The 26,629-nt window shown below is 38.4% G+C and overlaps 1 protein-coding gene across 7 annotated transcripts in view; it reads right to left on the bottom strand.

The window, feature by feature from the left end:
- Positions 1 to 26,629, bottom strand: part of MEIS2 (Meis homeobox 2) — a 170,950-nt gene that overhangs the window by 102,388 nt on the left and 41,933 nt on the right. For all 7 annotated transcript variants that reach the window (XM_052693913.1, XM_052693910.1, XM_052693909.1 and 4 more), the window contains exon 8: positions 17,370 to 17,515. In XM_052693913.1, the coding sequence (XP_052549873.1) occupies positions 17,370 to 17,515 (146 nt within the window). The remainder of the gene's footprint in view (positions 1 to 17,369; positions 17,516 to 26,629) is intronic.

Genomic DNA, 26,629 nt, shown 5'->3' with positions numbered 1-26,629 from the left:
TGAGGGAGAGTTGAATACCAAAAAGACCTGGACTGATGTCAGTGACATAATCAAAGTTCCCTCCAAATGAAGTAGAAGAGAATTTTTCTCAGTACTTCTCAAAAATTTCTAAGAAAACTGCAAGGCTGCTACATGAAAGAAAGCAGGTTTAATATCAGAACAAGTGTAATTGATATCCCTGTTCTCTTTGTTTTCTCTTCCTTATTATAGCTTAGTTACTTAGGTCCATGCACTAAGAAAAGTGAAAGTTATTAAAATGTAACATTCCATATCAGAAAATTTTCTAATTAACGTGCTCAAGGAGTCACATAACCCAAAATTACAGTGTTATAGCTGTGTCTCATGAGTATATGGCTAGGTCCAGAAAGAAAGTGTAGATGCATCCATGGGTCTTAAACATTTGTCCGGATAGAAACATTCAACTCACACATTCTTGAAACTTCTGCCTAACATGAGCTTTGAGGATATACGGATTGTTATACTTGCACTATTTCCTGCTCCCATCAGTGCTGACCTTCACCTGGCTCAGTAGCCTGGCCTCACAGTGCTTCCGCCTGTTCCACTGACGTGGCTGATAGAGAAGATCTTGTTTTGTTAAAAACAAGACAAACACGTGGTAAGATGATTTTAAAATATTTAACATTGTCTGTTCCTTTTCACAAAACTTATCTGCTTCTAAGCAGTTTTCATTTCTGTTAGCAGCATTAAAAAAAAAAAAAAAAAAGGTGATCATTCTACCATCTACTGTTGCTAAGATAGAAGAGAGGGAACATTCATCTACAGATGTAAATGACACTAGTAATCTCAGTCACAGTTAGGGTGTTGTAGTAGTTTTTTTTTACTGAAAAATGATACGCAACCCACTGTTTTAAATGCATATATTAGAATCAGCATTGCAGCAGATTTAGTCCATATCTCAGTGAGAAAAGCATTAGAAGAGTAAGACCTGGAAGGCTTGTGGTATTGTATGAGGAAAATGATTATGCAGATGAACTAACTAACTAACTAAATACATAAATAAAACAGATAAAATGGAATAACTCTGTAAATTGGCTGAAAAGTTTAAGAGTAAATAGGAGTGCTGTGGAACATTTGTGTGTTATACTGTCTTTCCTCAAGTCTTAGAATGACATAGTCCAAGGGCTCTGTCGATGGCCAGTTGTCTTTACCTAATGCTCCTTTTCTCACTAACGGTCACAGTTCTGCTGAGTGAGCAGGAGTTTCACAGTGTATCAAAGTCTGGGGGTAAAGGAGTGTACACACAATACTGAAAGTCACCTTAGACACCTTCTGAGCTATAAATAAAAAAATAATTAATCTTAACTATCTTAGAAAATAGAAGCAGTTTTTTATTTCTTTCTCAAAAATGCAGATTGTGCACAAGAAAGCACTGAAATATGCTGCACTTGTGCCAAAGTCTGTAGCACTCCCTTCAACCTGTTTATCTTTGAAGACCATAATTAAGGACGACAAACTGGTTTATAGTCAACAGAAGTTGGAAAAGAGCTGCACTCACAATTTTTTTAAAACACTAATTTTCCTTATCTAATCATCTTGCTTGATTAAAATCATGGGGCAATTAGCAGTTGAGTGAAGAGATTACTTTGGGTTGTAAAAAGACAGCCAGCACTTACAAGTTCCACAAATGAATAATCCAGGCTCAGTTCTCAGCAGTGTCCAAACATGAAGAAACAAAGCATTTCTGCTGGTGACTGCCTCAGGGACTGGCCAGGGATTAGTTCAGTAGCCAATATATTTTTCTATTTCACTTAGTGTTGACTCGCAGGCTTTTTGGAGCACTCCCGTTAAACCGTTTTCCAGGAAGGAACCACCCCAGCACTGTCATGACTGAACAGCCACACTCTTCCTCTTATTTCTGAGTGACGGAAGGTGGTAAAGATGACAATTGTTCTTTAACACACACTGCAACAAATCACAACTACCTGCTGAAGAATATATAATGATGGCCTTGCTATGCAAACCTCAGTATTCCTCATATGGAGCAATTTTTACACAGAGAAAGCCTCTGATCTTCAGCCACTTAAAGCAGACAGTACACTATTCCACAGACTCAGATAAGTATTCTTGTTTGCTGGCAGAAACTATGCATTGAAGATAACCTAGGAAAAATTTTCAAAGTAGGACAGAACACCTACAGAACAACAACCATAGACACACATGGTTACTTTTTGAATAGTTGTGGAGGGTGAGTAGTAGGCGTAATAAGGAGGTTCTTTCTAATCCTTACACTCAAATTTAGCTGAACACATCAAGATCAATGAATAGTACACACAGCATAGAAAAAGCAGAGTACTCACTGAAAGTTCAGCACTAAAGGTGAAAAAACAATGTAGAGCACATGGCCTTCTAGCAGAGCTGCTACAGACCAGCAAGCAGCATTTCCCTAGGTAGACAGCCAGCCACAAAGCCACAGCAATGTGGCTCCAGAGGATCATGTCTTTCATAATGGCTTTTCCAACCATCAGCATTTCCAGATGCAAAATTTTGTCAACCTGATGCTGATTCTTGGGGATTCTAGGATGTATGAACAAAGGCAAATCAGAGAGGGGGAAAGGAGTTGTGAAAATCCTAACTTCCCCAGATTTTCATCTGTTGAATCAACTATTTTGCTGAAATTGAAATTATCTATACTAATAATATTAAAACAATTTTGCTGTCTCAGGATCAAATTCTGATAACAATTGCAGAGCCTGTAAAATGCATTTGAGGACAGTTTAGTTCAGTCTGGAATACTGTTGATCTTTAAGTTTGATCTAAAACAAAAGTATTATCTCTTCTAGGAACATAGAAAAAGCTGGCATAAAGAAGAAGCTGTGACATGAAGCATTTGTTTGGATCAAGTACAACTTACTCCTGTCTTCTGTATCCTTGAGTGTGATTTTCAGAAATAATCAAAACATAAGTGACAAAACCCAAAAACCACAACGAGCAAACAGCAGTTTTTAAGTGCTGTGGGAACAGAGACATTTGTTTAAGTAACCACTGTTTAAAAAATGCATACATAGTAACACCAAAATAAACAGCTTGCAATGTTGTTTATTTTAAGATACACAATAGTAATGTAAAGTGCTGCATGCACTGAATTCAGGGTGTACTAACATTATTTACAGTTCTGAAGAGCAGTAGGAAAACTCAGCTCCATGCCAGAATACTCTCTGTTCTGATGAGAGCAAAGGTCAGGACTCACTGCTTTTGCAGTGAGGCGCATTTCAACATACAGTAGAAAACTATGCTCTCTTTTCACACAGGTGTCTTCTGAACTGTGTCAAGAACATACAAAAGGTACTGCATGCCAATGGCATCTTTAAGATGGATACAGAAGCCCATTCCTCAAAAGGATAATTAAAAATAAAAAGAGAACTTAGCCCTGTCACTTCTTTAAAAAATGTCTCAAATGTGCTGAACTCACTAAACTATGTAGAGCCAAATAATAATAATAATAATAATAATAATAATAGTAATTCAACTAAGCAGTGGAGTTCTGAAAAGTGACTGACTTACTGAACAAATTTATGTCCTTGTGTGTCTCAATTGCATTTGAATCTCTGCTGACAAAATAAATAAATAAATAAATAAAAATCCCATTGACTTCAAACCATAATAGAAGTTTCTGCTCTTTTTCTTCATGAGGCCTGCCTAGCAATAAGCTAGAAAAATGGACTTTATTCTGGCTACTCCATCCTCTATTTATTATTGTAATTGCATAGATTTACTATTGTAATTGCAACATTACTGTTATTGTTAAAACCTTGTTACTGCCAATAAATAAGCCAGAAAGAATCCAGCTTGGATCTCAGATCCCAGGCTAATTTTGTGGAGCTGGCAATGAGAAGAAAAATGCATATTTTGATGTGCAAACTGAGCTTGTTTGATCTGGAAGTCATTGAGACAAACGTGGAACCCCACAGATATATTATTATGAAGTAATGTTCAATAGGAAAATTTCATTTTAAATTCAAAATATCATCTCTTTCTTCTTCCTGCTTTTGAGTAAAGCTGTGTGTGAAATTCAGCAGTTGGAGTCAGCAGGCACTCAGTCAATATTTTCTTGGGGGTCATTCTGCCTCTCAGAGGGCCCAAGCTTTGCTTTGAACCCTGGAGTCAAAGGCATAAAGTCTGTAAGTGAAAAACTGGCAAAAAAAGCCATGTTTCACCTGTTTTGGTGTTGGAATTTGTATAAATCCATAATCAGCTTTATTTTGCATGAAATTTGCGTAGGATCCATGTCCTTAAAAATCCATGTGGCTTTTGAATACTGATCCAAATTCTGGTGTTTGGGTTTCACTTTTCATAAAGCAAGTGCCAGGAAAATTTAGGAAAATTAAGGTAGTGGATAAGAATTGACTCCAGACCTGTACCTCTCCCAGATATTGGTGACAATTAGTGAAACCTCACACACTGTGAATGGAGAGCAGCATATGAATTATGACATGGTCTCTGTCTCTGAGTATCTGAAAAAGAATAAGTTTCTAACGTAAGGCCCTCAACTCCATCTCTTTTCCTTTGCTGTACTGATAGAACCCATGCCCACTGATCTTCAGTACTCACTGAGGCTCCCAGCTATGTACTCAGGCCTTTGCCTGAGGGAATGGTAATTAGATATTTCTACTAAGCTTAATTTTTCATTTTGGGTCCCAACTCCATTTTCCATTTGACTTTGTCAGTTAATTTTATGATATTTTTCAACTGACAGACAAATGAAATGTCACTTAAAAAATTACAACAAATTAAAAAAGAAAAAATTAAATTGAATGAAGCTAAATTTTGGGAGGTTTCCTTCTGAAAACAGCTCTAACTTCAAGATATTTTTCAAATTTTAATCATTAATAAGAAAACACAAGTATGAAAAATGCTTCAGGCAACACTACTTTAGTGTAACCCCAGGAAGGCAAGATGTTTGTCAGCAGCATTTCTTCAAATGTTTTTTGGAGTGTAGTTTTAAAAGTACTAAGCAAAGGCACTTCTACAGATTGCTCTACAATCTCCACAACATTTGGGGGGGTTGTTAAATTCCATTATTTCTGCAAGGCATTTTGTTCCCCCTAATCAACTTCTTTTCCTTTCTCTTTGCAGCCTTTGCTTTTTCAGTGATTCAGTATGCACATTCTCTGTGCATGTGTGTCTGTGTCTAGATCTGTTATTTTGGGGATGGATGGGAAGAGCACTGAAAATAACAATAGAGCTCACATTTTTCTCATCTTCTTTCAGACTCTGCTACACTTTCGGGGGAATAAGGGCCCTGATAGTCCAAACTCTTCAAGCATCCCCCTATATCTTTCTTAGACTCTCACCAGACTGGCCTCAGGCTAGTTTCATAATCGTCAGGAAAAAACAATGCTGATGTTCAGCATGAGATCATAACACAGTGATCTCACTCTGAACATTACCTTTCACTACAGCAGCTCTATTGACTTCTTTTCTAAGAACAGTTTGAATTTCCCACCAGCTCAGTTGTGTGATATTTGGCCTCTTTTAGGCAAGATACCTCTTCGCAGAGTGAGCCTACAGGGCACTGAGTGGAAAGCTCATGAGCCCTAAGGCCTTGTTTGAAGGAGTTTTCAGCCTCAGCAAGAAGATTGCCACAGCACTTGTTCAGGAGGCAGCAGAGCATATTATAGCATTATTGAGTTGGAGAGTACGGTATCATACATTTTCTGCTACGGCTTTGAGTAGGATTCAGATCCCAGGAGCTAAACTTTGGATAGTTTAACAGTTCTAGAGCTATGTTTATTAACACCATACTAGCAAAGCACCACAGTCTTTGTTTGCAGACATTTTATTTTCTTGCTGTACACTGTGTTTTGCATTGGCTTACATGAGGTTTACAAGTATTAGTGCTCTCTAAATGGACAGTTCTTGAGGAAAAAAAAAGAGAGAGAAAAAGAGGCAAGGGCTTTTTGCTTTTTTTTTTTTTTTTTTAAGTTTGTTAGCATAAAAGAGCATTGTGGGATGAAAATTAAAGTTTTACAGAGTCAGGACAGCTAAGATTAATTATAACAGTGAGTAGTCTGCAAGTACCTATGATACATATGCACTATCACAGAATTTTTCTAGTCTGAGAAGTGCTTGCTTGGCATCTGATGGCCAACATACATCACACATACAAAGTAAGCTGAGGAAAACTGAGATGTAAGTAAGCATGTGGAACAAATGTGTGCTTCTTAGGACTGGCCTAAAACTCTGCAGTCCATCCCACTATTTGCAGACATGTTCACATCAACTTAGGAGGCACTTCTCTTTCCTAAGAAATGTTAGCTCATGCAGTAAAATGTCCACATGAAATTGAAGAAATAGCTCTGAAAAGAGATGTGCCAAGTAGCAGAACTCTCAAAACAGTCTACCAAAACAGTAAAGGATGGCAAAAAGGAGAAGAAAGTTAAATATTTTTTTCCCTTTTTTCTTGTTCACAACAATTACCTGTTTTCACAAGATTTCATTTCATTTCCTACTTTACATCTGAAAGAGATCAACAGATCAGGGCTGCATTAAAAAAAGGGGGGCCAGTAGGGAGAGGGAGGTGATTGTCTCACTCTACTCAGCTTTTGTGAGGCCCTATCTGGAGTACTGTGTCCAGGTCTGGAGCCCCCAGTACAGGAAGGATGTGGAGCTCTTAAAACAGGTCCAGAGGAGGGCCACTAAGATGATCATAGGGCTGGAGAACTTCTCCTATGAGGAAAGTTTGAGGGAACTGGGCTTATTGAGGTTGGAGAAGAGAAGGCTCCAGGGAGACCTCATTGTGGCCTTCCAGTACTTGCAGGGAACGTATGAACAGGAGGGGGAATGGCTGTTTATGAGGGTGGGTAGTGATAGGACAAGAGGGAATGGTTTTAAACTGAGACAGGGAGGTTTAGGTTAGACATTAGGAGGAAGTTTTTCACACAGAGGGTGGTGATGCACTGGAACATCTTGCCCAAGGAGGCTGTGGATTTCTGGATACATTCAAGACCAGGATGGATGTGGAACTGGGCAGTGTGGTCTAGTGGTTGGCAACCCTGCACATAGCAGGGGGGTTGAAATTCGATGATCATTGTAGTCCTTTTCAACCTAGGCCATTCTATGATTCTAGGAATATCCCTTTCTAGCTGAAAGTAAAGTGCCCTTTAAACAACTTCTACATTTTGAATATATATTTGACCATATATTTTCATTCAAAGTAACCGAAAGTAAGTACAGTTTAAGAATGACACCATTCCTATGCACCAATGCAGTCCTTTGCTGACTGCCCCAAATAATACATGTTGTTACTCTGACCACACTATTCTCCTTATTTCTGTTGTTATCATACATATAATGACCTTTCTCACTATTCACATTTTATATCCCTGAAACAGTCCATTTGTGAACTACCAGAACAGCTGGCAGCAGTCTGCATACACTCTCTTCCTGACATGAACCGGGGACTTTTCAGCCTCTTTTTGTCCCATAGGTCACCCTCCTGCTTCCCATTTCTTCACTGAAGCACAAGTGGGATGCACAAAGGGGAAGCACCTGGGTGAATCAAAAGAGGCAGCAGAAGACTGGGGACTGGCTGGAAAGCTGCCAAAGTCCTATTTCACTTCAGGAAACTCCCTGGGCTGTTGAGGAGGGGAATATCCACTAGCGACTTCTTGAAGAACAAAGATGCATTTGTTAATACTGTTGCACTCCCTTTATACTGATTCTTGCCCTGGGCCAGCAGTTTATGTTCGAAGTTCTTTCACTTGCTACTTTCTGAGAAAGATATTTGATACCATTTGCACACAATAATCACCACTTCAGGTCACCAAGAAGGAAAGAACTTGATAAACAAAAATAACCCAAGCCTAAACCACTTGAGCTAAAGTACCTTGCAGCAATCATGTGCTGCCATCTTCTACGCTGAACATGAGAGCATAGAGCAGCACATAGCACTCTTAACTTTATATTAAATGTTCCCTCATAAAAAGAAATCCATCCCAGGCTTTAAAGTCTACAGAATTTCAAGTATTTGTACATGCAAGTTCAGCAGCATGATAAAACCACAACAGAAGTGCAGACCTCTGTAATTCAGATGACGCTAACTATGATGCAGGTCTCGTGCAGAGGTTTTCATCTGCAGATATCAAAAGCACTCTGAAAAGCAGTCACCACCATTATGCTGTACTGTTTACACAAGGAAACTGAGGCACAGTATCTTGCTATATTCACAGCTAGAAAAAAGGCTGAAATCTCCCCAAGCGTGTCTGAGCTGGCTGTGATGAAGCAGTATCCTGGGAACAGTAGTGACTGCTCAGCTACAAGACAGAATGCGACAAATAGCTAAGCACTCAAGAAATGTGTCTTTCTATCATAAAACAGAGGATCCTTGAAAGGCTTGTTAAGTAGAATTTTCAGATAAAATGGCTACAATATTTAATGCTTAAGATGCAAAATTGTATTTGCTTGTCTGTTTGTCACCCAGTATGTTTTCAGTTTCATCTCTCATGTTACGTAGTTTTTCCAAGGGGATCAAAGTTGTTCTGAAACTAATGGAAGCAGGATTGAAAAGTACACACTTTTAGAGACTAATCTGAGAATCATCTGCAAATATTTGAACACAGAAACATTAAGCCTACATTTTGACCTTTTCTGGGATGAAAGAGAACCACATTTATAAAAATCCATGTACATTCACAGAACATCAACTAAAAATGTAGATTACATTGTCCTCTTTTCATTTGGTTTCGTTGTTGTTTTTGTTTTAAATTGGTACAAGCTTCAAAGTAGCCTACACTAAATCACCTAACAAGAAAGCTACTTCTTTTATATGTTTAGTAGAGTGAACAGGAGCTTTCCAGTCGCTATTCAGTTTAGTCATAAAGTATATCCATAGTATATCCACATTAGAATATTGAGTTGCCTCTTTGAAATATATTTCAAAACTGCTTCTAGATGATGGCCAAATTTCTATAGCATTAAACAAATTAATATACAGCAAACTAAAATGTTTTCAATTAGCTACTCCGATTCATTGTGCTGAGATTGTAAGAATATGTCATGAGATGTTAAACATTTTATGGACATAAGTAGTCAACTGCTACAAATAAAGTACGTGTTTTGAAATGCCATCATAAAAAGGTAAAACCAAGATTAAAAAAAATCTTTATGGCATTATACAGTGAGTTGACAACCTATCATCCAGTATTAGACTAAACAACTGAAATTAGTTCTGGCAGATTTGGGGCTAGCAGTTAAAAATAAAAATAGCAAATGTAAAAGCATGAAAACTGTATTGCCATTATGCTTAAAGACAATAATAAATCTTTAAAGATGCCAATGATTTATTTGGATCCTACAAACAACTGCTGCCAATCAACTCACAAATATGTAACGCATGGTATTCTAAGTATCCTAACTCAAGGCAAACTCCACAACACCAAAAGTAATTCTGTCTGCCATAAACTACTCTTTTCAATAGGAAACAATAAGAACTGACATTGCTATTCATTAGCAGTTCTGGAAGTGTTGGCAGAAACATACTTTTTTTTTTTTTTTTTTTCAGTAAATCTCTAATTTTGCAGAAAACTTCTTTGAAACCAATTACTTTGCTCATGGATCTTGAAAGGAAGATCTCAAGTAAACATGTCCTGAGGCAAAACTGTTAGGCAGTATCACTTTACACAAACAAGAACAATCTTTTTTTTTTTTTTTTTTTTTTCCCTAAAAATATATTTTATATGTACATATATTCATGTACACACACTGCAAAGAAATTTAAGAAGTATGAATTTTCTGATGAAAATTGTTTTAAGTGGTGACACTTGGAGACATATTCAGAAAACTTCTCACCTCTTGTTGACTATGATCTTAATTCTTAAAGACTGTAGTGCACAACATTTATTAATGCAACATTCTTGGAGTGTTTAAACACTGCATTTGCATAGGCTTTAGCTAAATGCCCATTTATGTTTTGAGCCCTCAGGCCTCAGTTCTATAAAAATGAATTCATTCTTGATGCTACTTTCTTGTTTCAGTTACTTCATTACTTGGACTTTTATATTCTTTCTTCTTTCCACTTAAATCCTATACTGACTCCGCAAAGCTTCATAATCTGACAATAACAATCAGAAAACACAGTGGCTGATCATATCTTTTGCTAGGCCATGTTTTGTTTGCTTAGTTGAGGTTTTTTAATCAGCCCCCACTAAAATCACGCACATGTTTTTAGTTACGCTCGTTCTCAGTAATTCCCTGCTTGGAAACAGCAGGTAAAATATTACACTGAAAAACAGCATTTGTACCTCCCCTCTTGCCATGTTATCTGATGGTTTGGCAGCAGCTGACCTCGTGTGCCACATGTACCGTGCTGCTGCTCCCTCTATCCTGCCAGGCCAGTTGCCTGCTGGGGAGCACAGGGAGTCAAAACAGGCGGGGCAGAGAAAAGGGGAGAGGAGAAGGTGAAGTAAATTAGCCAGCATTAGACAGAGAAGCAGATTATAAGGCCTAGGAAATGGCTGCTGTGCATACTGAGGATCCCAGCTTGCCCTGACAGCAGGGAGGAAGGGCTTCCCTGCAGCCCTTGGCCTATGGGCTGGGAAAGAAAGGAAGAAGGGGGAGAATAGAGGAGCCTTTGCAGGATTTGCAGTGCACGGATTGTTTGCTCTGTGTGTGTGTGAAATTCACCCTATATATAACTTGAAATCTTATTAGATAACAACTCTGTGACACTGTAAATCCAACATATCTCAGAATGCTATTTTTGAAGCAGAAACAGGCAACATATTTTGATCTCCGAATTAGTACAATAAAAATCTCCCTTAAAAATAAAACGAGAAGTTAAAAATCGAACGGAAATGCAATAATTTACACATGGGCTTTCTATGCTTCTATCAGATTATTTAAATTTCGGACTGTCTCTTTAATTTGAGGAACAGCTATAAAGGCGACAGATGGCAGACAGAATTGACTTATGTCCTCTATTCTTTTACAGAAGAAGGGGGAGCACAGAAAGTTTGATAAAGGCAGAAGCTACAGTATGCAGGCCTCACTATAACTATCTAATAGGTCTTTTGATGGATAGGTTGGGAATATTTAGTTTTTCCTCCACAGACACGCTTTGTAACAAACCAACGGTCCTGGAGGTTGCCATGGGTGACGGGAGTGCTGACATCCAGTCCCAACTACAAATAAGCACATGACAAATGGGCCTGGAGCCCTCCGACAGCCCTGAACCTTGGTGACCCCCTAAAACACCCAGCCTCCCAATACCCATAACCAAAAAAGCATTATGGAATATATTTTTTAAACTGAAAGCTTGCAGTTAATTGAAAACACTGCCATGTAACAGAAATGCTTAGGACAGCATGTACAAGTAAAAATAAATCACATAGCATTGTTATTTAATGCACTGTGACATCATTTCCTGAAATTAAACAGAGATGACACAGATTCAGACAGTCCCTGGTAAGGTTCAGTTCAAACAATTCACAGATGTTTTCCTCAAGTGAGCAGAAAACAATGCCGGGCTTAAAGCGCTCCCTTCCCACTCCCCACCTCCCTCTCCCTCTCACTCCAGCCTTTTTGCTGGTACAGGGAGGTATGGCAGTTTTATAATACATGCTCCAGCAAAAATATTCTTTTTTTAATTTAATTACTCAGGCTGTTGTACTAAATAGATGGATCATTGTGTCACAAAAGCATCAATTTTTCAGAAGAAATAACAGATGTCTATGTAACAATGATTAGATTAACCACTCAGAGACAAAGCTAGCTTTTGAGGCCCACACACCCCATGACCCTGGGTTCCCTTTTCTATTGGGGGTGGATGTAGAAATGTCAGATCTAATCTCAGATTCCATTTTTAAAACAAACAAAGCCCCACCCCCACCCTATCTCAGCCCTTTTCTTTTAAGATTACAGTCTTTAAAAGGTATATGAGTTTTCGGGCTGTTACTAAAATCTTTCAAATCTTTGAAGCTGATTTCTTAGCTGAAGACTACAAGTTGTCAGAGGATTATGTCCTTTGGACCATGAGCAGAAGAAGCATTTGAGAGAAAAAAATCTAGTTTTGTTCTATTCTGATTTTCCAGGCTCTTCCTGGTGCAGATGGGACAGGAAGGCATGCCACTGACATTAGGCAGTACAGGACTATCACCACCAGCAGCAGTAAATCCCAGCAGCAGCTGCCGGCTCTGCCCCACTGGGCTAGGTCTGCACAACTTTTGGGTGCAAAAATACTCAGATCTATAATCTTGATCACTACAGTACTATCAGTCATGGGATTTTAGCACCCAGATATGATTTTTCCAAAGGACTTGAAGAAATCATTAACTTCCCCTCAAAAAGTTTACCCAGCTGAAAAATGAGAACAGTTTTTGTTTGTTTGTTTTTCTACATAACTGGGCAATGTATTTCTCGTTCATACAGTATGACAGGTTTTACCCCACTGCAGTAGACAGCTCCTCACCTGGCTGTAAGATCAGCACATAGGTAGCCCTACCTAAAATCCTGGAATAGCACCATACCTCAGTTTCCTCCAAGTCTCTGACTACATGGTGTTCTAAAATGGAAACAGCAGCCATGTGAACTCACATGCAGGTAGCCTGATAGTACTATGAGAGGACATCATCCCTTTCCTCAGTGTACCTTGGGAACATACAGCATATTACTGTTTAATCCAACACAAGTCCTACAAATCATCAGCATGCCTTCACAATAGCAAGTGTCCAATAGCAAGCTATGTACCTAACCCTCTTTTAGGTATTATTCCTAAAATCGGGATATGGGAAGAGATATTTATGAAAGTGGGATGGTTTCAACTATTTTGAAAGTTTGCTCTGAAATGCCAGTGATTAATACGTAAAACAGGTGCCTGCACAAAAGTCTTGGTAAGTCATTTATTAAAATGTGACAGAGATGCATTATATTCTCAGATACACCCACATAAAAATAGAAGAAAAAAATGTTTCAATAAGACTATTGATACTATTCCGTCTGGCCACCTGAATACTTCAATCACAAGAAAATTCATTCAGGTAAGTACAAAAGCTGTGATTGATTCATTTTAACACATTCCAGCAAAACTTATTTTAGCCTGATCCTGGGGTGTATGAAACCAAAATCTATTCCACAAGAAACTGTAAAGAGCAAGATTTTCAGCCAGAAGGCTTGGAAAACAGACTAAATGACAAATAAATGCTAGGAGACTGAAGTTCAGCAAAAAAAAAAAAAAAGCAAAAACTAAAAACAAACAAGGAGTCGAACAAACAAGAGATATCTTAACTTCACGGACTTCAGGGCTGCTGTCCCAAACAACATGAGCTGGAAATCTGGTAATGTCATGCTACCATTAGTTAGCATGCTACTGTCAGTATTTCTGGTACTTTGAGCTGTATCTCCTTATAGACTGTATCAAAGAAAACAATTTTAAAAAAATTTAACAAAGTGTGTCACTCCAAATAAGTGTCAAAAAAAACAAAACCCACCAAACACATCTCTGTTCAGCCAGTTCTGCAAAAGAATGAGAAAAAATGCTCAATATAGCAAAAGTGTAGTTTCTGACACACTATGCTGCAGAGAAGGATGAACAACTAGAGGTACAAGTTCATGGAATGGTATAATTGCTTCCTTTATAACTTTGTTCTTTTCTGATTATGTACATACATTTCAGAGGTGCTCAACCCTTTAAAAGGGCATGGGGGGAGGGGGACAAGCTCTGTACAGTTGCTAGTAAGAAATCCTAATCTCAACATGGATGTAAACTGGAGGTGTCTATACATTTGAGCACTTCCTGTTTTCACTTCATGATCAAATATGTTCTTTGCAGGGCAAATAGGGGAGCACTTGAGGGAGGAAAGCAGAGATGTCTGAGAGGCTAATTGAGTGTACTAAGGAGTCCTTGGCATAGAGGAAAAGGAGTCTTCCAAAGCTATGAATAAACTCTTGGCTTAGGTCAGATTTCTTGCTGTTTCTTTTCTTTAACCACCTTTGAACTCAAATAAAAACAGCCTTAATGTCAGGTTTACCTTTCTGATGTCGTAATCTTTATGTACTATTGAAAAGCTTATACTACCAGACTAGGATTTCCTCTACTTTCTTAAACACTGGATATTATCCAGAAAAAGCATTTCCACTCAATTCATCCTCAGATCTTTCATCTTCCAGTACTGTTGTAATTTCAAATATAAGACAGAGCTCAATAAGTGAACAAGAACATGACAGAAGCTCTTATCTCTTGCATTTGCTTTCCAACAACAAAAACATGTATGTGTATCCCATTTCAAATATAATTAAAATCACTGCAAAATGGAAGTCATGATATGGGATATAAATGGTTTTGAAAGACACAGACTGTCAGATATATTCATTCAACATCAGAGTTCAAGTGCCTATCTCTTCAAAAAGCCACTTAAGAAAATCAATTTTTAAAATCAGTTACATTAGGAGCTTGCAAACTGACTTAATAAAGAAAAAAACAGCACTTTATTTTAAATCATAAGTAAATACAATTAGTCAGAACTAAGTTACTCTCTTTGAATTTGACAACGTATAGGAATTTCAAGTTAAATCCATACTATAAGAGATGGACTGCCATTGCTTCCCCTTCCAGGGAAACCAGAGGTTAATGATTTTTGTCATATTGAGACCAAAAGCTAACAATTGCTACAGTTGGCCTTTAGTATTTTATTTGTCCTTTTGAGGTATTCAGAATAGGTGACAATGGCTTGCAGTTGAGAACATATATAGAGAGACCCCTGTGGCTTATGGAAAAGTTGCTCCATGCTGGTTGGGTGTTTGAAAAAAAATACAACCAGAGCCCTTTTATGTTCCTCTCCTTAATGAATGCATGAATGTCAAAATGTACCAATGGCCCATTCAGGGGGCAAAGCCTAAGCAGCTCCTTCTTTAAGAACACATCCTGAGATGTAAAATACATTTGCTTAACAAATTAAAATAATGAGATAATTCAATTAGTTTCTTTAAAAGAGAGAGAGAAAGAAAAAAGGGTACATCGAGGGATTATTGCAATACAAGAACAGGTCATACAGCACAAAGGAGGAACAAACCAATTTGAAATAAGGTTAGAGTAGTAATGAAGGAATGCACATTGAATCATGGACTGCCATTGTAAAGATATTTACTTGAAACAATAAAATTGCACATCACAGATTCCCCTTTTCTGGCTCAGCCAGAGCTGCACTTTGAATGGACAAGCTAATTTGAGAAAAAGTGCAAGATCTTGGGGGGGAAAAAAAAAAAAAGACAAAAAAAGAAAAAAAAAAAAAGGAGTTCTCTTCCTTCTCTGCATGTGTTTATGGCAAGAATCTTTCTGAATTTACACTGCAATGGTCAGGGGTCTCCATTATCAGTTTGCAGGTCTGAGAATTACAGCACAGTAAATCTTTCAACACCTGCAAACTCATTAAGGCTTGGATGGTAAAAGGGTTGGGGCTTTTTTGTGTTCATTTAATTTGATTTTTGTGAAGCCATCCTCACCACTGATGGCAAATTTCCTCAATTCATGTGGAATGGAGAGGGTCAGAAGAGAGAAGACAAAAACAAGAAAAAGGGATTTCAAAAAGCCAGGAGGACTTTCCTCACGAGAAGTGAGAGTTAGTTAACTGTTTAATGAGCATGTGTTGAATGCTTTCAAGAAGAACACAAGAAAGGAAGGCAGAAAGAAAAAAAAAAAAAAAAAAAAAACAAAAAACAAGTTATCACAAATTTCATAAGAGAAAATGAGATTATCACAGAGACAAGTAAAAAGAAACTGCTTTATTTATGGTCATGCTTCTTGCTGTCTCCCTGTGTTACTCCTCTAAAGATACTCTACAGCTAAATGAAAAACCCTTCACTCACACTCACTCGACTTCCAAATTAAAAACATTTTACAGGTTAGTAAATCTCCAGCTGAGGTGATGTAGCAAAGAACAGCTGTGAAGTAATTTTGATAATGATGAGAATAATAAGCACATGGCAAGGTTCAGGGCTTTGCTGTTGCAGCTTCAGTGCTCCTGAATAGATAAAAGTGATTAAATACTCCTGATTATCCCTGACCAATATGTAATGGATTTACAGCCCTTTCAATTAGTCAGTATTTGCTTAGGACTCATTATTTTGTCTTTGGTTAAGTAATCAGCCCAGAGACTCATGTTCTGTCTAATTCCTCTGAGCCAAGTGGGTACGGGGCACCTGACCTTTGAAATGGCCATAGCTGGGAGGCAGGAATAACCACTACTCCAGCAGAGACACTGGCTATTCCAGCTAATCCTGACCCCACAGGCCAGATCAATGTACCTTAGTTTGCTACTAATGTCCTTACATCAAAATGATGGTTTAGAAATGTGGATCTATTGCTCCCCCCTTTAGCTGTGCTTCTAGCAGAGCAGTTCGATAGTGTCTATCATAAATAAAATGGGTACCTTGTCCCAAAATCATTACACTATAACCAACAACAGCTACTGGGGAAATTTATAAAAACTTTGCAGGAGAAGAGGTAGTTAATAATAGTTAGTTTTCTAAGCCTTATGAAGTAAGAAACAATTTTACAATGAAAGGAAGAGGAAAATCAATTGATAATTTTAACAGGTTTTGTTCTTTGCCCCATGATGTAAACTACAAAAAGTGTTACTAGGTTTTCTGCAGAACTATATTTTGATATCAAAGTGAAGCAGTAATAGTCATCTGAACACCAACACATAAAACCAACCGTAAGCAGGAGGATAAAGATAGACCATGAAAACTACAGCTTTTTCATATTTTTAATCTCTCTCCCCTAAGTGCGTGTATGGGCAGCATTTAAAAAAAATGGACTTGAGGAGAAGCCAGGAGGGTGTTTGTTTATCTCTATTGTACAATTCAAGAATTAGAGAAATCATAAGCCTGCTATATTTCTCACAAAATTAACATACAAGTTTGCAAGCTGCTGCTTTGACTACCCTTAACATTCCACAGTATATGTCAGGACACAGAGCTTGCGGTTCTCTCTGCCACTAAACATGTATGAAGGTCATGTAAACAGAGGGCAACATCCAGAAAGCATATCTTTATGCATGCTAAAGCAAGAAACCCCCTTGAATAGTTCAAAGCAAAAAAAAAGATTACTTTACATGTAGGTGTTGCTCCCTGATAAGACTTTGTACTCTCTCTTGTTCTCTCTCTCTCTCTCTCTCTCTCTAGGTATGTACATATATTTATATATATACATATATATAGGTTTCTTTCAGATTTGTCATGATTCCAAGAGCCAAAAAAAAAAAAAAAATCAAGGGGATAAAAAAAAAAAAAAAAGCAATGATAATTGAGCCTTAATAATGGTCCAAAATTACGGACACAGTTCATTTCTGAGAATGATGAATAAACCTCATTAGGTACATGAACAGAAATCTATTTTGGTTTTGGGCACCACTTACTGTGAGATGCTGGAAAAGCCATGCTCTCATGATATTTGTTGCTACTTTGGGAAAAATGCCTCTTTTCTTCTGTCGCTTTTTGTCCTTGTCTGGGTCATCGTCATCCCCTGTACCAGGTGAGGCTACACTGTTGTCTAAACCATCCCCTATAACAAAGAGAAAAACAAGAGAAAAATAAACAACATGTAGAAGCCAGAAAGTATTATTAATTACCAAGATACTGTTGCAAGTTCTATTTTGATTTGATAGATCAGCACATACCGTTTCTCATTATATTTGAGCACTGATACAAATATGCAAAATTTAGAAACCATGTCTTTCCAAATACGAGTTTTGTCTCACACATGCATATATCATTAATTCAATTATGATCATGCACTTGACATAGTGCAATAGCTCTTTGTCAATTACAGGATTCAGTGTGGGAAAACCTGCCACACGAGAACCCATTCACTGTAAATGCATCCCTACAACCATTCTGAATACATACGATAAGTAATCAAGTTAAATGTTCTGTAGTCTATATATTCGAGGCCCTCTGCAGAGGTGGCAGTAACTGTGTCACTGTTCAGTGCACATAATACACTGTCAGATGAGCCCCTCCCCAGAAGTAGCACCCCCGGCACACATACATACGCACGCACAAACACGTACACCAACTACAACCCTGCATATAGCATTTGCATGACATGAAAACTTCTACATCTCTGCATCAGTGATTATTATCATTAAAAAAAAAAAAGATGCACATCAAGGTAGAGCTCTCACTTAATCAGAACTTTCCATCAACATCTTTCTCTTCTGTGCTTTTCCCTGGCATTAATTGTGCATTAGCAAAAATCATTTACTTTTAACAGTCATAGTTATTTTTTCTTGCCCTCCAGCAAAAATGCCTTGAAAGCCTGCCTGGAGGGCATCTAAATTATGTATCTGAAAAACTCTTCTGGCAAGGCATTGCAGGACCCCTACTTTCTTAAAATTCATACGAGCACGTCTTCCTGTTTTTGGGAAGGCATCAATCAAGAGCAGCAATATATGCCATATTCCTACATTAATATTTGAACTAATAACTTTAAAAAAAGGAAAGAAACAAGATCCGACTTGTGGCATAATCAAATGCAAAATAAATGAAGAATACTGGGACAGCGCTGAGACTTTATAGATTGCTGTGTTTTCCTTACACATCATTAGCCCGGAGCCACACGAAAGAGGAAAACAGAGAAGTGGAGAGTTTATGCTCCCTGCTGGTGTTTAAGAAGCCGAGGTCCTGGAAGGACATCTGGGAATTGTGCTGAGACGGTGGTTTTTGTAATTTAAGAATAGACATTCATTAGCAGTAAATGCCATAAATCCCATGCTAAGTAAAAACCTTGTCCAAGAAAGCCTAAAACAATAAACTCTGTGCTCAATGTAGCCTGAGCTAGACGCTCCATAGCTTCCTGAGGAATGCTATAGATTCACGAACTAATTCCTACAGCCCTGTCTAGCTCTGCAGTGATACTAAATGAAATACATTGCAGCTACGCAGAGTCCATTTGCTTTAAAAGTTGCATTTCAGCTCCATCTTCTCTCCTGCGCCAGATCACCCTTCTTCCACCACCTCCCCTGTGAAAAACCCACCCTCTCGGACCAGGGAGACTGAAAAAGCCACAGCAAAGAGCTGGCAGATTAATTTTATTGACATTTCCATTTTCACTGCAATGTGATACCCTCCATCACATGGAAGAGATGACCCTCACTATTTACAGACTGACAGGCCACTTCATTACAACCACCCAGCCCCAAGGCAGAGCAGCTCCTTTCCATCTGCCCAAACACCAGAGCAAGACCCCAAAGTCACCGCTCTTTCTCATGCTTCTTTTCTCTTCTGTTTGTTTCCATTAAAGACAGAAAAAAGGAGAGTCAGATCATAGCAAACCAATCAAAGAAAACACAGAAGCCCTATGTACTGTAACCAAATGCTCATTTTTGTATGATGCTAGCTATTTACAAAGTGCTCCTTTTCACTGCCCACCCCCCATACTCCACCCCAGACCTCTCTATCACAGATGAGCACACACACGTGCACGCACACACACACACACACACACACACACACTTACTTTCCACTATGCCAAGGAACTGCTGCAAGGCAAATTCTCACAAACACTAATGGCTTCTGACTGCTCCTTGGCAACCCCAGCATTTTAACCTGGGTGGATATGCTCTCCAAAATACAGACACTGGAGCTATCTCATCAGCTGTTCATGTGACACAGATGGAGAGTGGCTATTAGGAGCCAGGCAATGGGCCTTGGGGATCTGAGGTGCTGTACTGTAGCCTCAGGCAATTTTGAAAAGCAGTACCCGGAGATGGGGGGGGAAAAATCTGCACTGAAAGTGCAAGTTTGAAGTCAGTCAGTCCGTTTGTCTATCTGTCGTATGGATAAAGATATCTTTGTCTCTGTATGTAAAGGCTATGTGTGTATGCATAGGATGCATGTAGCTATAAAACTTGCTTTCTGCTCCATCCTTTCTCACCATAGAAGCACTTGTTCACACTATGAACAGACAAATTCCTGTTTATCCTTACACACACACTCTCTGCTTTGTGGGTATCCTCAGCAGGAGTCACCTACATGCTAAATCAGTGTTTAGACCTTTTGGAGAGGTTGTTAATATCCTAGTTTTAAAAGCTAATAGCAGCCCAGGAGATGAAAGTTCAGCTAAAGCTTCCATTGGCTTCCTAGCTTAATCAGTAGTTAAAATGGTAAGAGACAGCGCTTCCTTAATCTGCTCCATAACCTCATGAAAGGATATTCAAATATCATACCTCCAAATTACCTCAGCAGATGAATACACACTGCAAGATTTGTTGCTCCTGGTAAACTACAGGCCCAATCCTGTTAAGCTGTATTGTCATATCTTTAATAGCACCACAACTGCTGACATTACTGGCTGTTTCTTGTTGCAAAAAATCATACAAGTAGCCCTTCACAGATGCTTCCAAGATAGAATGATTTAATTCTCAGATATGGAGGGCCTGATCCTAGTTTGCCTTATACAAATAAAATAGGAATTATTTTAAATGAAGAAAAAAATTATCAACAGTGGAATAAAATTGGCAGATATGAACGTCACTCTACTGCACATTGGATTCAGCATGTTTTAATTGCTGTGTGAATGAAGCCAATTTTAAATCATTTTAAACATCATTAGAAGTGGCAGTGCTTCTATAAACTGTTCACATCTTGATTTGGACTGTACCTAGCAAGAAGAGCAGAGACAGGTCCTAATATGCACGGAAATAGCAATTATACAAGCATAGTTAACCCAGTGTTGCAGTGGAGAAATTAAGTCTAGATTTTGGCCCTCTGGCCTTTCTTTCACAACACAGCAAAAACACAGAGGGTAACCTTCTGCTTCTCACACTATTCGTTCATTTATTCTTATGCAAAGAGTATAAGTGATTTCCAAACCTTATATTTAGGTTAGGAGAGTGGAAAATTTTTAAGTGGCACTCTCTTTATGGATATGTCAATGACTACACAGGATTCAAGTCAGGAGAGACTCAGGCACATTACCAAGCTTGTTTCAGATCCTGTGATGTATAGTAGTCTCAGCAACCTCTAAGAAAGGTTGAGTGAGTATCACAGAAATCACTGTCATAGGAGTTGAAAGGGACCGTTGGACATCACTGAGTCCAGCTCCCCTGCTAAAGCAGGTTTCCTACACTAGGTCACACAGGTAGATGTTCAAGTATACAAGAAACATTGCAAATTGACCCACACAGGATTTCTTACAAATGTTCTCTTCCAGGGGAAGGGCTTGTGGAGGAGGCTAGAGATGCAAAACTTCTTTCACACTGCAGGAAATTAGGCTTCCACACTAGACACTTTTAGCATGTGCTGAGAACTTCTTCCCACAGGATAAATCGTTTTGCTTTGAAAGCAAAACAGACTACTATTTATTTAAAACAGACTGTGTAAGTAGAGGAGGGTTTCCATCGCACTATAATTTCAAATTGATCTTGTTGCAAACTGACTGCCCTGGGCAGACAACTTGCTGATTCCAGTATTCACACAGCTAAGAACACAATGGGAGACAGTGTCCATTCCTACAGAAGACCTCTCCTCAGTATTAATCTTGGTCCTTATGCTCTTCACAGAGCAATGACCCAGGGAAACAAGACGTCAGAACTGCTTAAAAGATGCTCATCAAGTCTTTCCATCATCTTTTCATTATCTGCTAACATGATAGATAAGAGGTTATCTATCTAAGCAAAAAAGGAGAACTGAAAAGGATACCCTAGTGATGCGAAAGCACAAAAGTCCGGTTAACAACCCTGATTCAAATTTCAGAAATAGTTCCCATTACCATCATAACAAGCAGAGCAGCAAGAAAAGCGATTTCTAGAAAGATACACTTCAGAACTCAGTGTCTGAGTTTCTTCCTCAGAGTTCCCTTATGGCTTTACAGTTTGTCATGGTAAAGGAAAAGAGATAAGAGAAGGGATCTAACAAGGACAAAAAAAGGCACTTCACCATTTCACTAAAAATAGTGCAACAAAATGAAAGCCATATTAAAGGACTCTGAAAACTACTCCATAATTGTTTTGCCTAGCATTTTGACAGATACGAATTTGTAGGTATTAATGCAAAACAAAGGGGAGATTCTGCATGCATCCTTATATTCAGAATTTGCAATTATTTGTACATTTAATGTGTCCATCTGGAGACATAAGTATTCAAAACCATTATTAACAAATATGTTCAGCTTATTACTGAGATCAACACCATCACAAGAGAAAAATCTTAAAAAAAAAAAAATACATGATTAATTACCATTGTCAAAAAAAAAAAAAAAAAAAAAAAAAAAAAAGAGCTAGCAATAGAGAACTATTTGAATACGTTTTGAGGATGTGACAGTCTGTGCTGTTGGGAGGGGTAACAGAGTGAAAACTTCAATTTCAGAATCCAAGAACCTTCAGGAGGACTCCTTACCTCCATTCCATCCTGTTAAAATCATCAGGCTTTTAGCCTCACAGCTTCAGCAGTTCATAGCTCTTAATATAAATTGTTGCTTCTACTGTATTTTCTTTTCTTCTCATCTGAATGACCAATGTTCATGACAGTTGTCTTAGTCTCTCACACCCCCAGAAGCAACAGATCAGAGATTTGCCATCATACCAGTACTCTGACAGTAAAGCGGAAGCTGTTTACAATAGCTTGACTACAGGTGGGACAGAGCCATGGGACAGAGCCATTGGAAGCTGTGTAGGCAAGTCAGAGGCATGCCAGTTTTACCTGCATACTCAACTGCCACTTGTCACATCAAGGAATGGGATGTCCTCAGGTAAGCTGCTGTAGCCAGCTTCCTGCAATCCCTCCCCTCTGCGTATCTGAGACACCAGACACATCTGATGGTGCATTGTCAGATGAAGTTTTGAGGGAGCATTTTGGAGAGTAAGAGATGTTGGATACTCTTGTACTGAAAGCAGCAGGAAGATTTCATACAGATGGCACCACCATTTCTCTGACTACAGATGTTATCCTTTAGCCCTTCTAGCAGCTGGGAGGAAATAAAGGGTTGCTCTTCTCTCTGCTATTCTTTTGGAAGATCCTGAATACAAAGCCATACAAAACCTTTGGGCTAATAACATAAAGATGTACTTATACAAATTTCACACAATCCAGATGTTAATGACAACTATAAATTCAAATGGAAAGGAAACAAAAATAACTCAGGCTACTATTAGACCTTACCTACAAAGGAGTTCTGCTTGATCTAACCATATTTTAGCAACGCTGTCTCAGTCAGGAAAAAGTCTCCATTACCATCTGGAAATATGTGCTAAAGCCTTAAAGAGTTGCATGGTATTTGGTATCTAACATGTATTTAAAACAAAAGACAGAAAAAAACCCTATTTATTTTCTGTGTCTGGAGAAGCACCTTTCTATGTTCATCAATTTATCTCATTTTTAAATAGGCATTTACAAATAGTTAATTATTTAGTTAAGAGTAACAATGACATTCCAGATACATTATTTTTATATCTGTACATGCAGTAAAATTGGTGACTCAAATCTTTAGAAATTATTTGCAGAGCAGTGATGTTTCACATTTCTCCTCTCATTGCCTTCCTGTCCAAGAACTAAGAGAAAAGGCTAGATTTTGAGCCCTCAGTTGTTGGATGTCTAAAGCTTATGCTTATTTGTGAAGTGAATTGAGAATTCTCATTGCTTATATCTGAAAGCCAACATATTATTCCACCTTTTTTTACAGAAAAAAAAACTAACAAACGTTGGTTTAAATTTTAAGCCCTTTTATATAGCCAGTGGATTTGTGTTTTGTGCATTGTAATTCAACATTTTTTCACATCAGGTGAAAAAAGTGTTCCAAGGCAGACAAGGGGAACAGCAAAGCAACCTGCTAATTACAGATCTCTCTTACGTTCCTGCTGTGCTAAACTGTCCGGATATGTTGAAGTGAAATTTTTCTGCGATTTTCAAGTGACTAGTTCATGGCCCACTGCCGTGGAGTGCAGGAGAAGGGATGAAATGCTTTAGTTTACATGCAACATTTACTAACTGTGTGGGTTTTCCGACATTAAAGAGGGGACAGTGACCCATGCCACCTTTTTCACACTCAAAAGAGCACTGAAAAAACAGTCTTCATAGGCTTACCTCAGGCTTCCCTGGCCCTTAACACCCTCCCCCCAGGGTAGGAGCAGAAAGAGAAAAAAGAAGGGATTTTATGCTCCTTTCTCTTCAACTTTTCAGGCGGTATAAGCAGCATTTAGCAAATTCAGCCTCCAAATGGCTCCAAATGCTCTGAGCTGCAGGGGCTCATCCTTTGTTAGCCTCCCTCTATTTACACAGGATTTACGCAGGCTCTCCACTGAAGAGACCACATGTTTCTGACAGAAAGCACTTCCATTCACACTGCATCAGGCAACAGGATTGTAACCGCTGCAGCTTCACGCTGACCTGAGATTAGGGATTTCAGCAACATTGAGATGGTAACAATCTGCTAACTAACGAAAATTATCCATGGAGAACTCTGCTGCTTTCGCCAGTTAAAACGGCCATGGCCAGATAGATTAGGTTACTTAAAAGAACAATTAAGAACTAGCTACTGTCGGGAATATGCATGTCCATCTACAAATAACATATGCACACACACACATAAATATCGGAAGAAAAAAAAAATCAGACTGCGGCTTGGATTAAAACAATTTCACCCACTGGCTGAAGACATAAAGTGTAAAAACAGACAGATGGACACATATGTAAATGTGGCTGCATTTGTTTCTGTAGAGTTGGCAAGTTAGTAATAACAGTATAGTTTAATAATTTATTTTCCACGCTATTTTCACACTGGTTAACTGGGCAGTGGCAACATGCACGTGGAACCTCAAGAACAGGATAGCTCCTCCAGCCTGACTGCCACGGGAGCAAACAAACCAGCCAGGAGACCTTCCCTGGGCCTAACTGCAGGGGCTCAGTTCTGGCACCTGACGTCTGTCTGTAGATCTTTTAAATTTCTTTATTTTCTTTACTCAGTTTGGACAGTCAGGATTTAAGCACTGAGATTTTTTTCCCAGATTCATTATTTTGTTAGGGTTTTTCAAAATAGGGAATATACACGCACAATACAGTGCACCGAACATTGCTAGCTGGAGCTTGTGGGTTTTTTTTGCTCAATAGCCTTTAATGGAGTAAAAGAAAATTAGATGGGAAAATGGGGCTAGAAAGGACCACACAGATCCAGTTTTTGATGAGGTTCATTTTGCCATTTTAATTCAGGGAATTATTGTACTTCTGTAGCAAAGGAAAAAACAATTTACTTTAGCAACAGTAACTCAAACATGCATCCGATAAGCACATAAAAAGTACATGGTATATTCTGTAGTTCTCCATAGTATATCATAATAAAGCTCTTCTGGGCACTCAATGATTCATTTTTAGTGATCTCCCAAATGCCCTTATCCACAGTTAACACTCAGATTTTATTAAGGAAGAAAGCAGGGACAAATGTCCACTTAAGTCCCAGCTCTCAAATTCAACTCTGCTTGCACTGCAGTACCTAAAAGCTAAAGCTTTTTTAATGTTCAGTTCACTCCCCTGTGTGGCATTTCTGCTAACACAGAGTTCACAATCTTTCAGCCCCAAACACAGAAGGCTGCTATCTTCAAGTCATCCAAGGAATGTGCCAGATACTATCATCGGCCCTGCAATACAAAGAACCAGAAAGAGGCAGAGACCAAAAGGAGACCGTACTGATCAGGTTACTGAAGTCCAGAAAGTCTTTCCCAGCATGGTAAATGTTAAGTTCTGCACCAGCAAATGTTACAATTAAGATTCTTGTAGTTTGAGGAAATGCTAGCTTGAGAAGCCAAAGGTACATCCATCTGAAGATGTACTTTTTTGTACGTTCATCCTGATCTCACACCCCTCATGCTGGCATATAACTGCCGTCAAGCACTTTGTTCTGTTCAAGCAAAATTATCATTAATGTCAGTGGCAGTTTTGCCTGAGTAAGGAGTGCAAGACCAGATCCTTGTCTTGTTCAAACAGAATTGCAAGCACTGCACTTCCAGAAGAGACCTACTCATTAAAACTTGTGGTTTATGCTGATTTATGATGCTCTTCTGTTTAAAAGCGAAACTCGCTTTGTACCTCACAAAAAGGAAAACATTCAATGCACTTGTTTCTACAGGGCTTTAACTTCATTTATCCCTCACCTCCCAGCACAAGTTGTGAAATTTACACACAGTTTTTGGCACCTGGGCTGAAGGAAAGCATCATTAAATTAGGCTTAAGTATTTTGCTTGCTCCAGTAATTACTCTGCAATGTGAACGTAAATAGCTGCTTTTCTGTTTAAATTTTTCATCATACTAAACACTGTCACAGAAAATTTTCTTGTACTGCAGTCTAAATGCTGTTCTTTCCCAATAATTTTTCTACATATATTTAGAGAAATATTTTTAGCATTCTTGTAGTAATTCTGTTAAGAATACCAGCTGCAGACTCTGGTCACAGCTGAGACAACAATAACAAGTCATTAAAGAAATCTAGAGACAAAAAACCTTCTTTTTTTCTGCCTAAAGCACATCTTCTTTAAGAGTCCATTTTTTTCTTTTGTTTTTCAAATCTATCCCCACTGAAGCAGAAGGGATATTTTTTCTAATTTCCTCAATCTACTGTATCAGCTACACTTGATTTTAAGCATCATTCCTTCTCCTGTTATTTGTTATTCTGTCATTTTTGTCATTAGAA

This window comes from Tympanuchus pallidicinctus, unplaced genomic scaffold (genome assembly GCF_026119805.1).
Source record: "Tympanuchus pallidicinctus isolate F22 unplaced genomic scaffold, pur_lepc_1.0 scaffold3, whole genome shotgun sequence".
Classification (NCBI taxonomy): domain Eukaryota; kingdom Metazoa; phylum Chordata; class Aves; order Galliformes; family Phasianidae; genus Tympanuchus; species Tympanuchus pallidicinctus.
The sequence above is the reverse complement of the archived record's forward strand: the minus strand, read 5'-3'. Positions and strand labels throughout refer to the sequence as shown.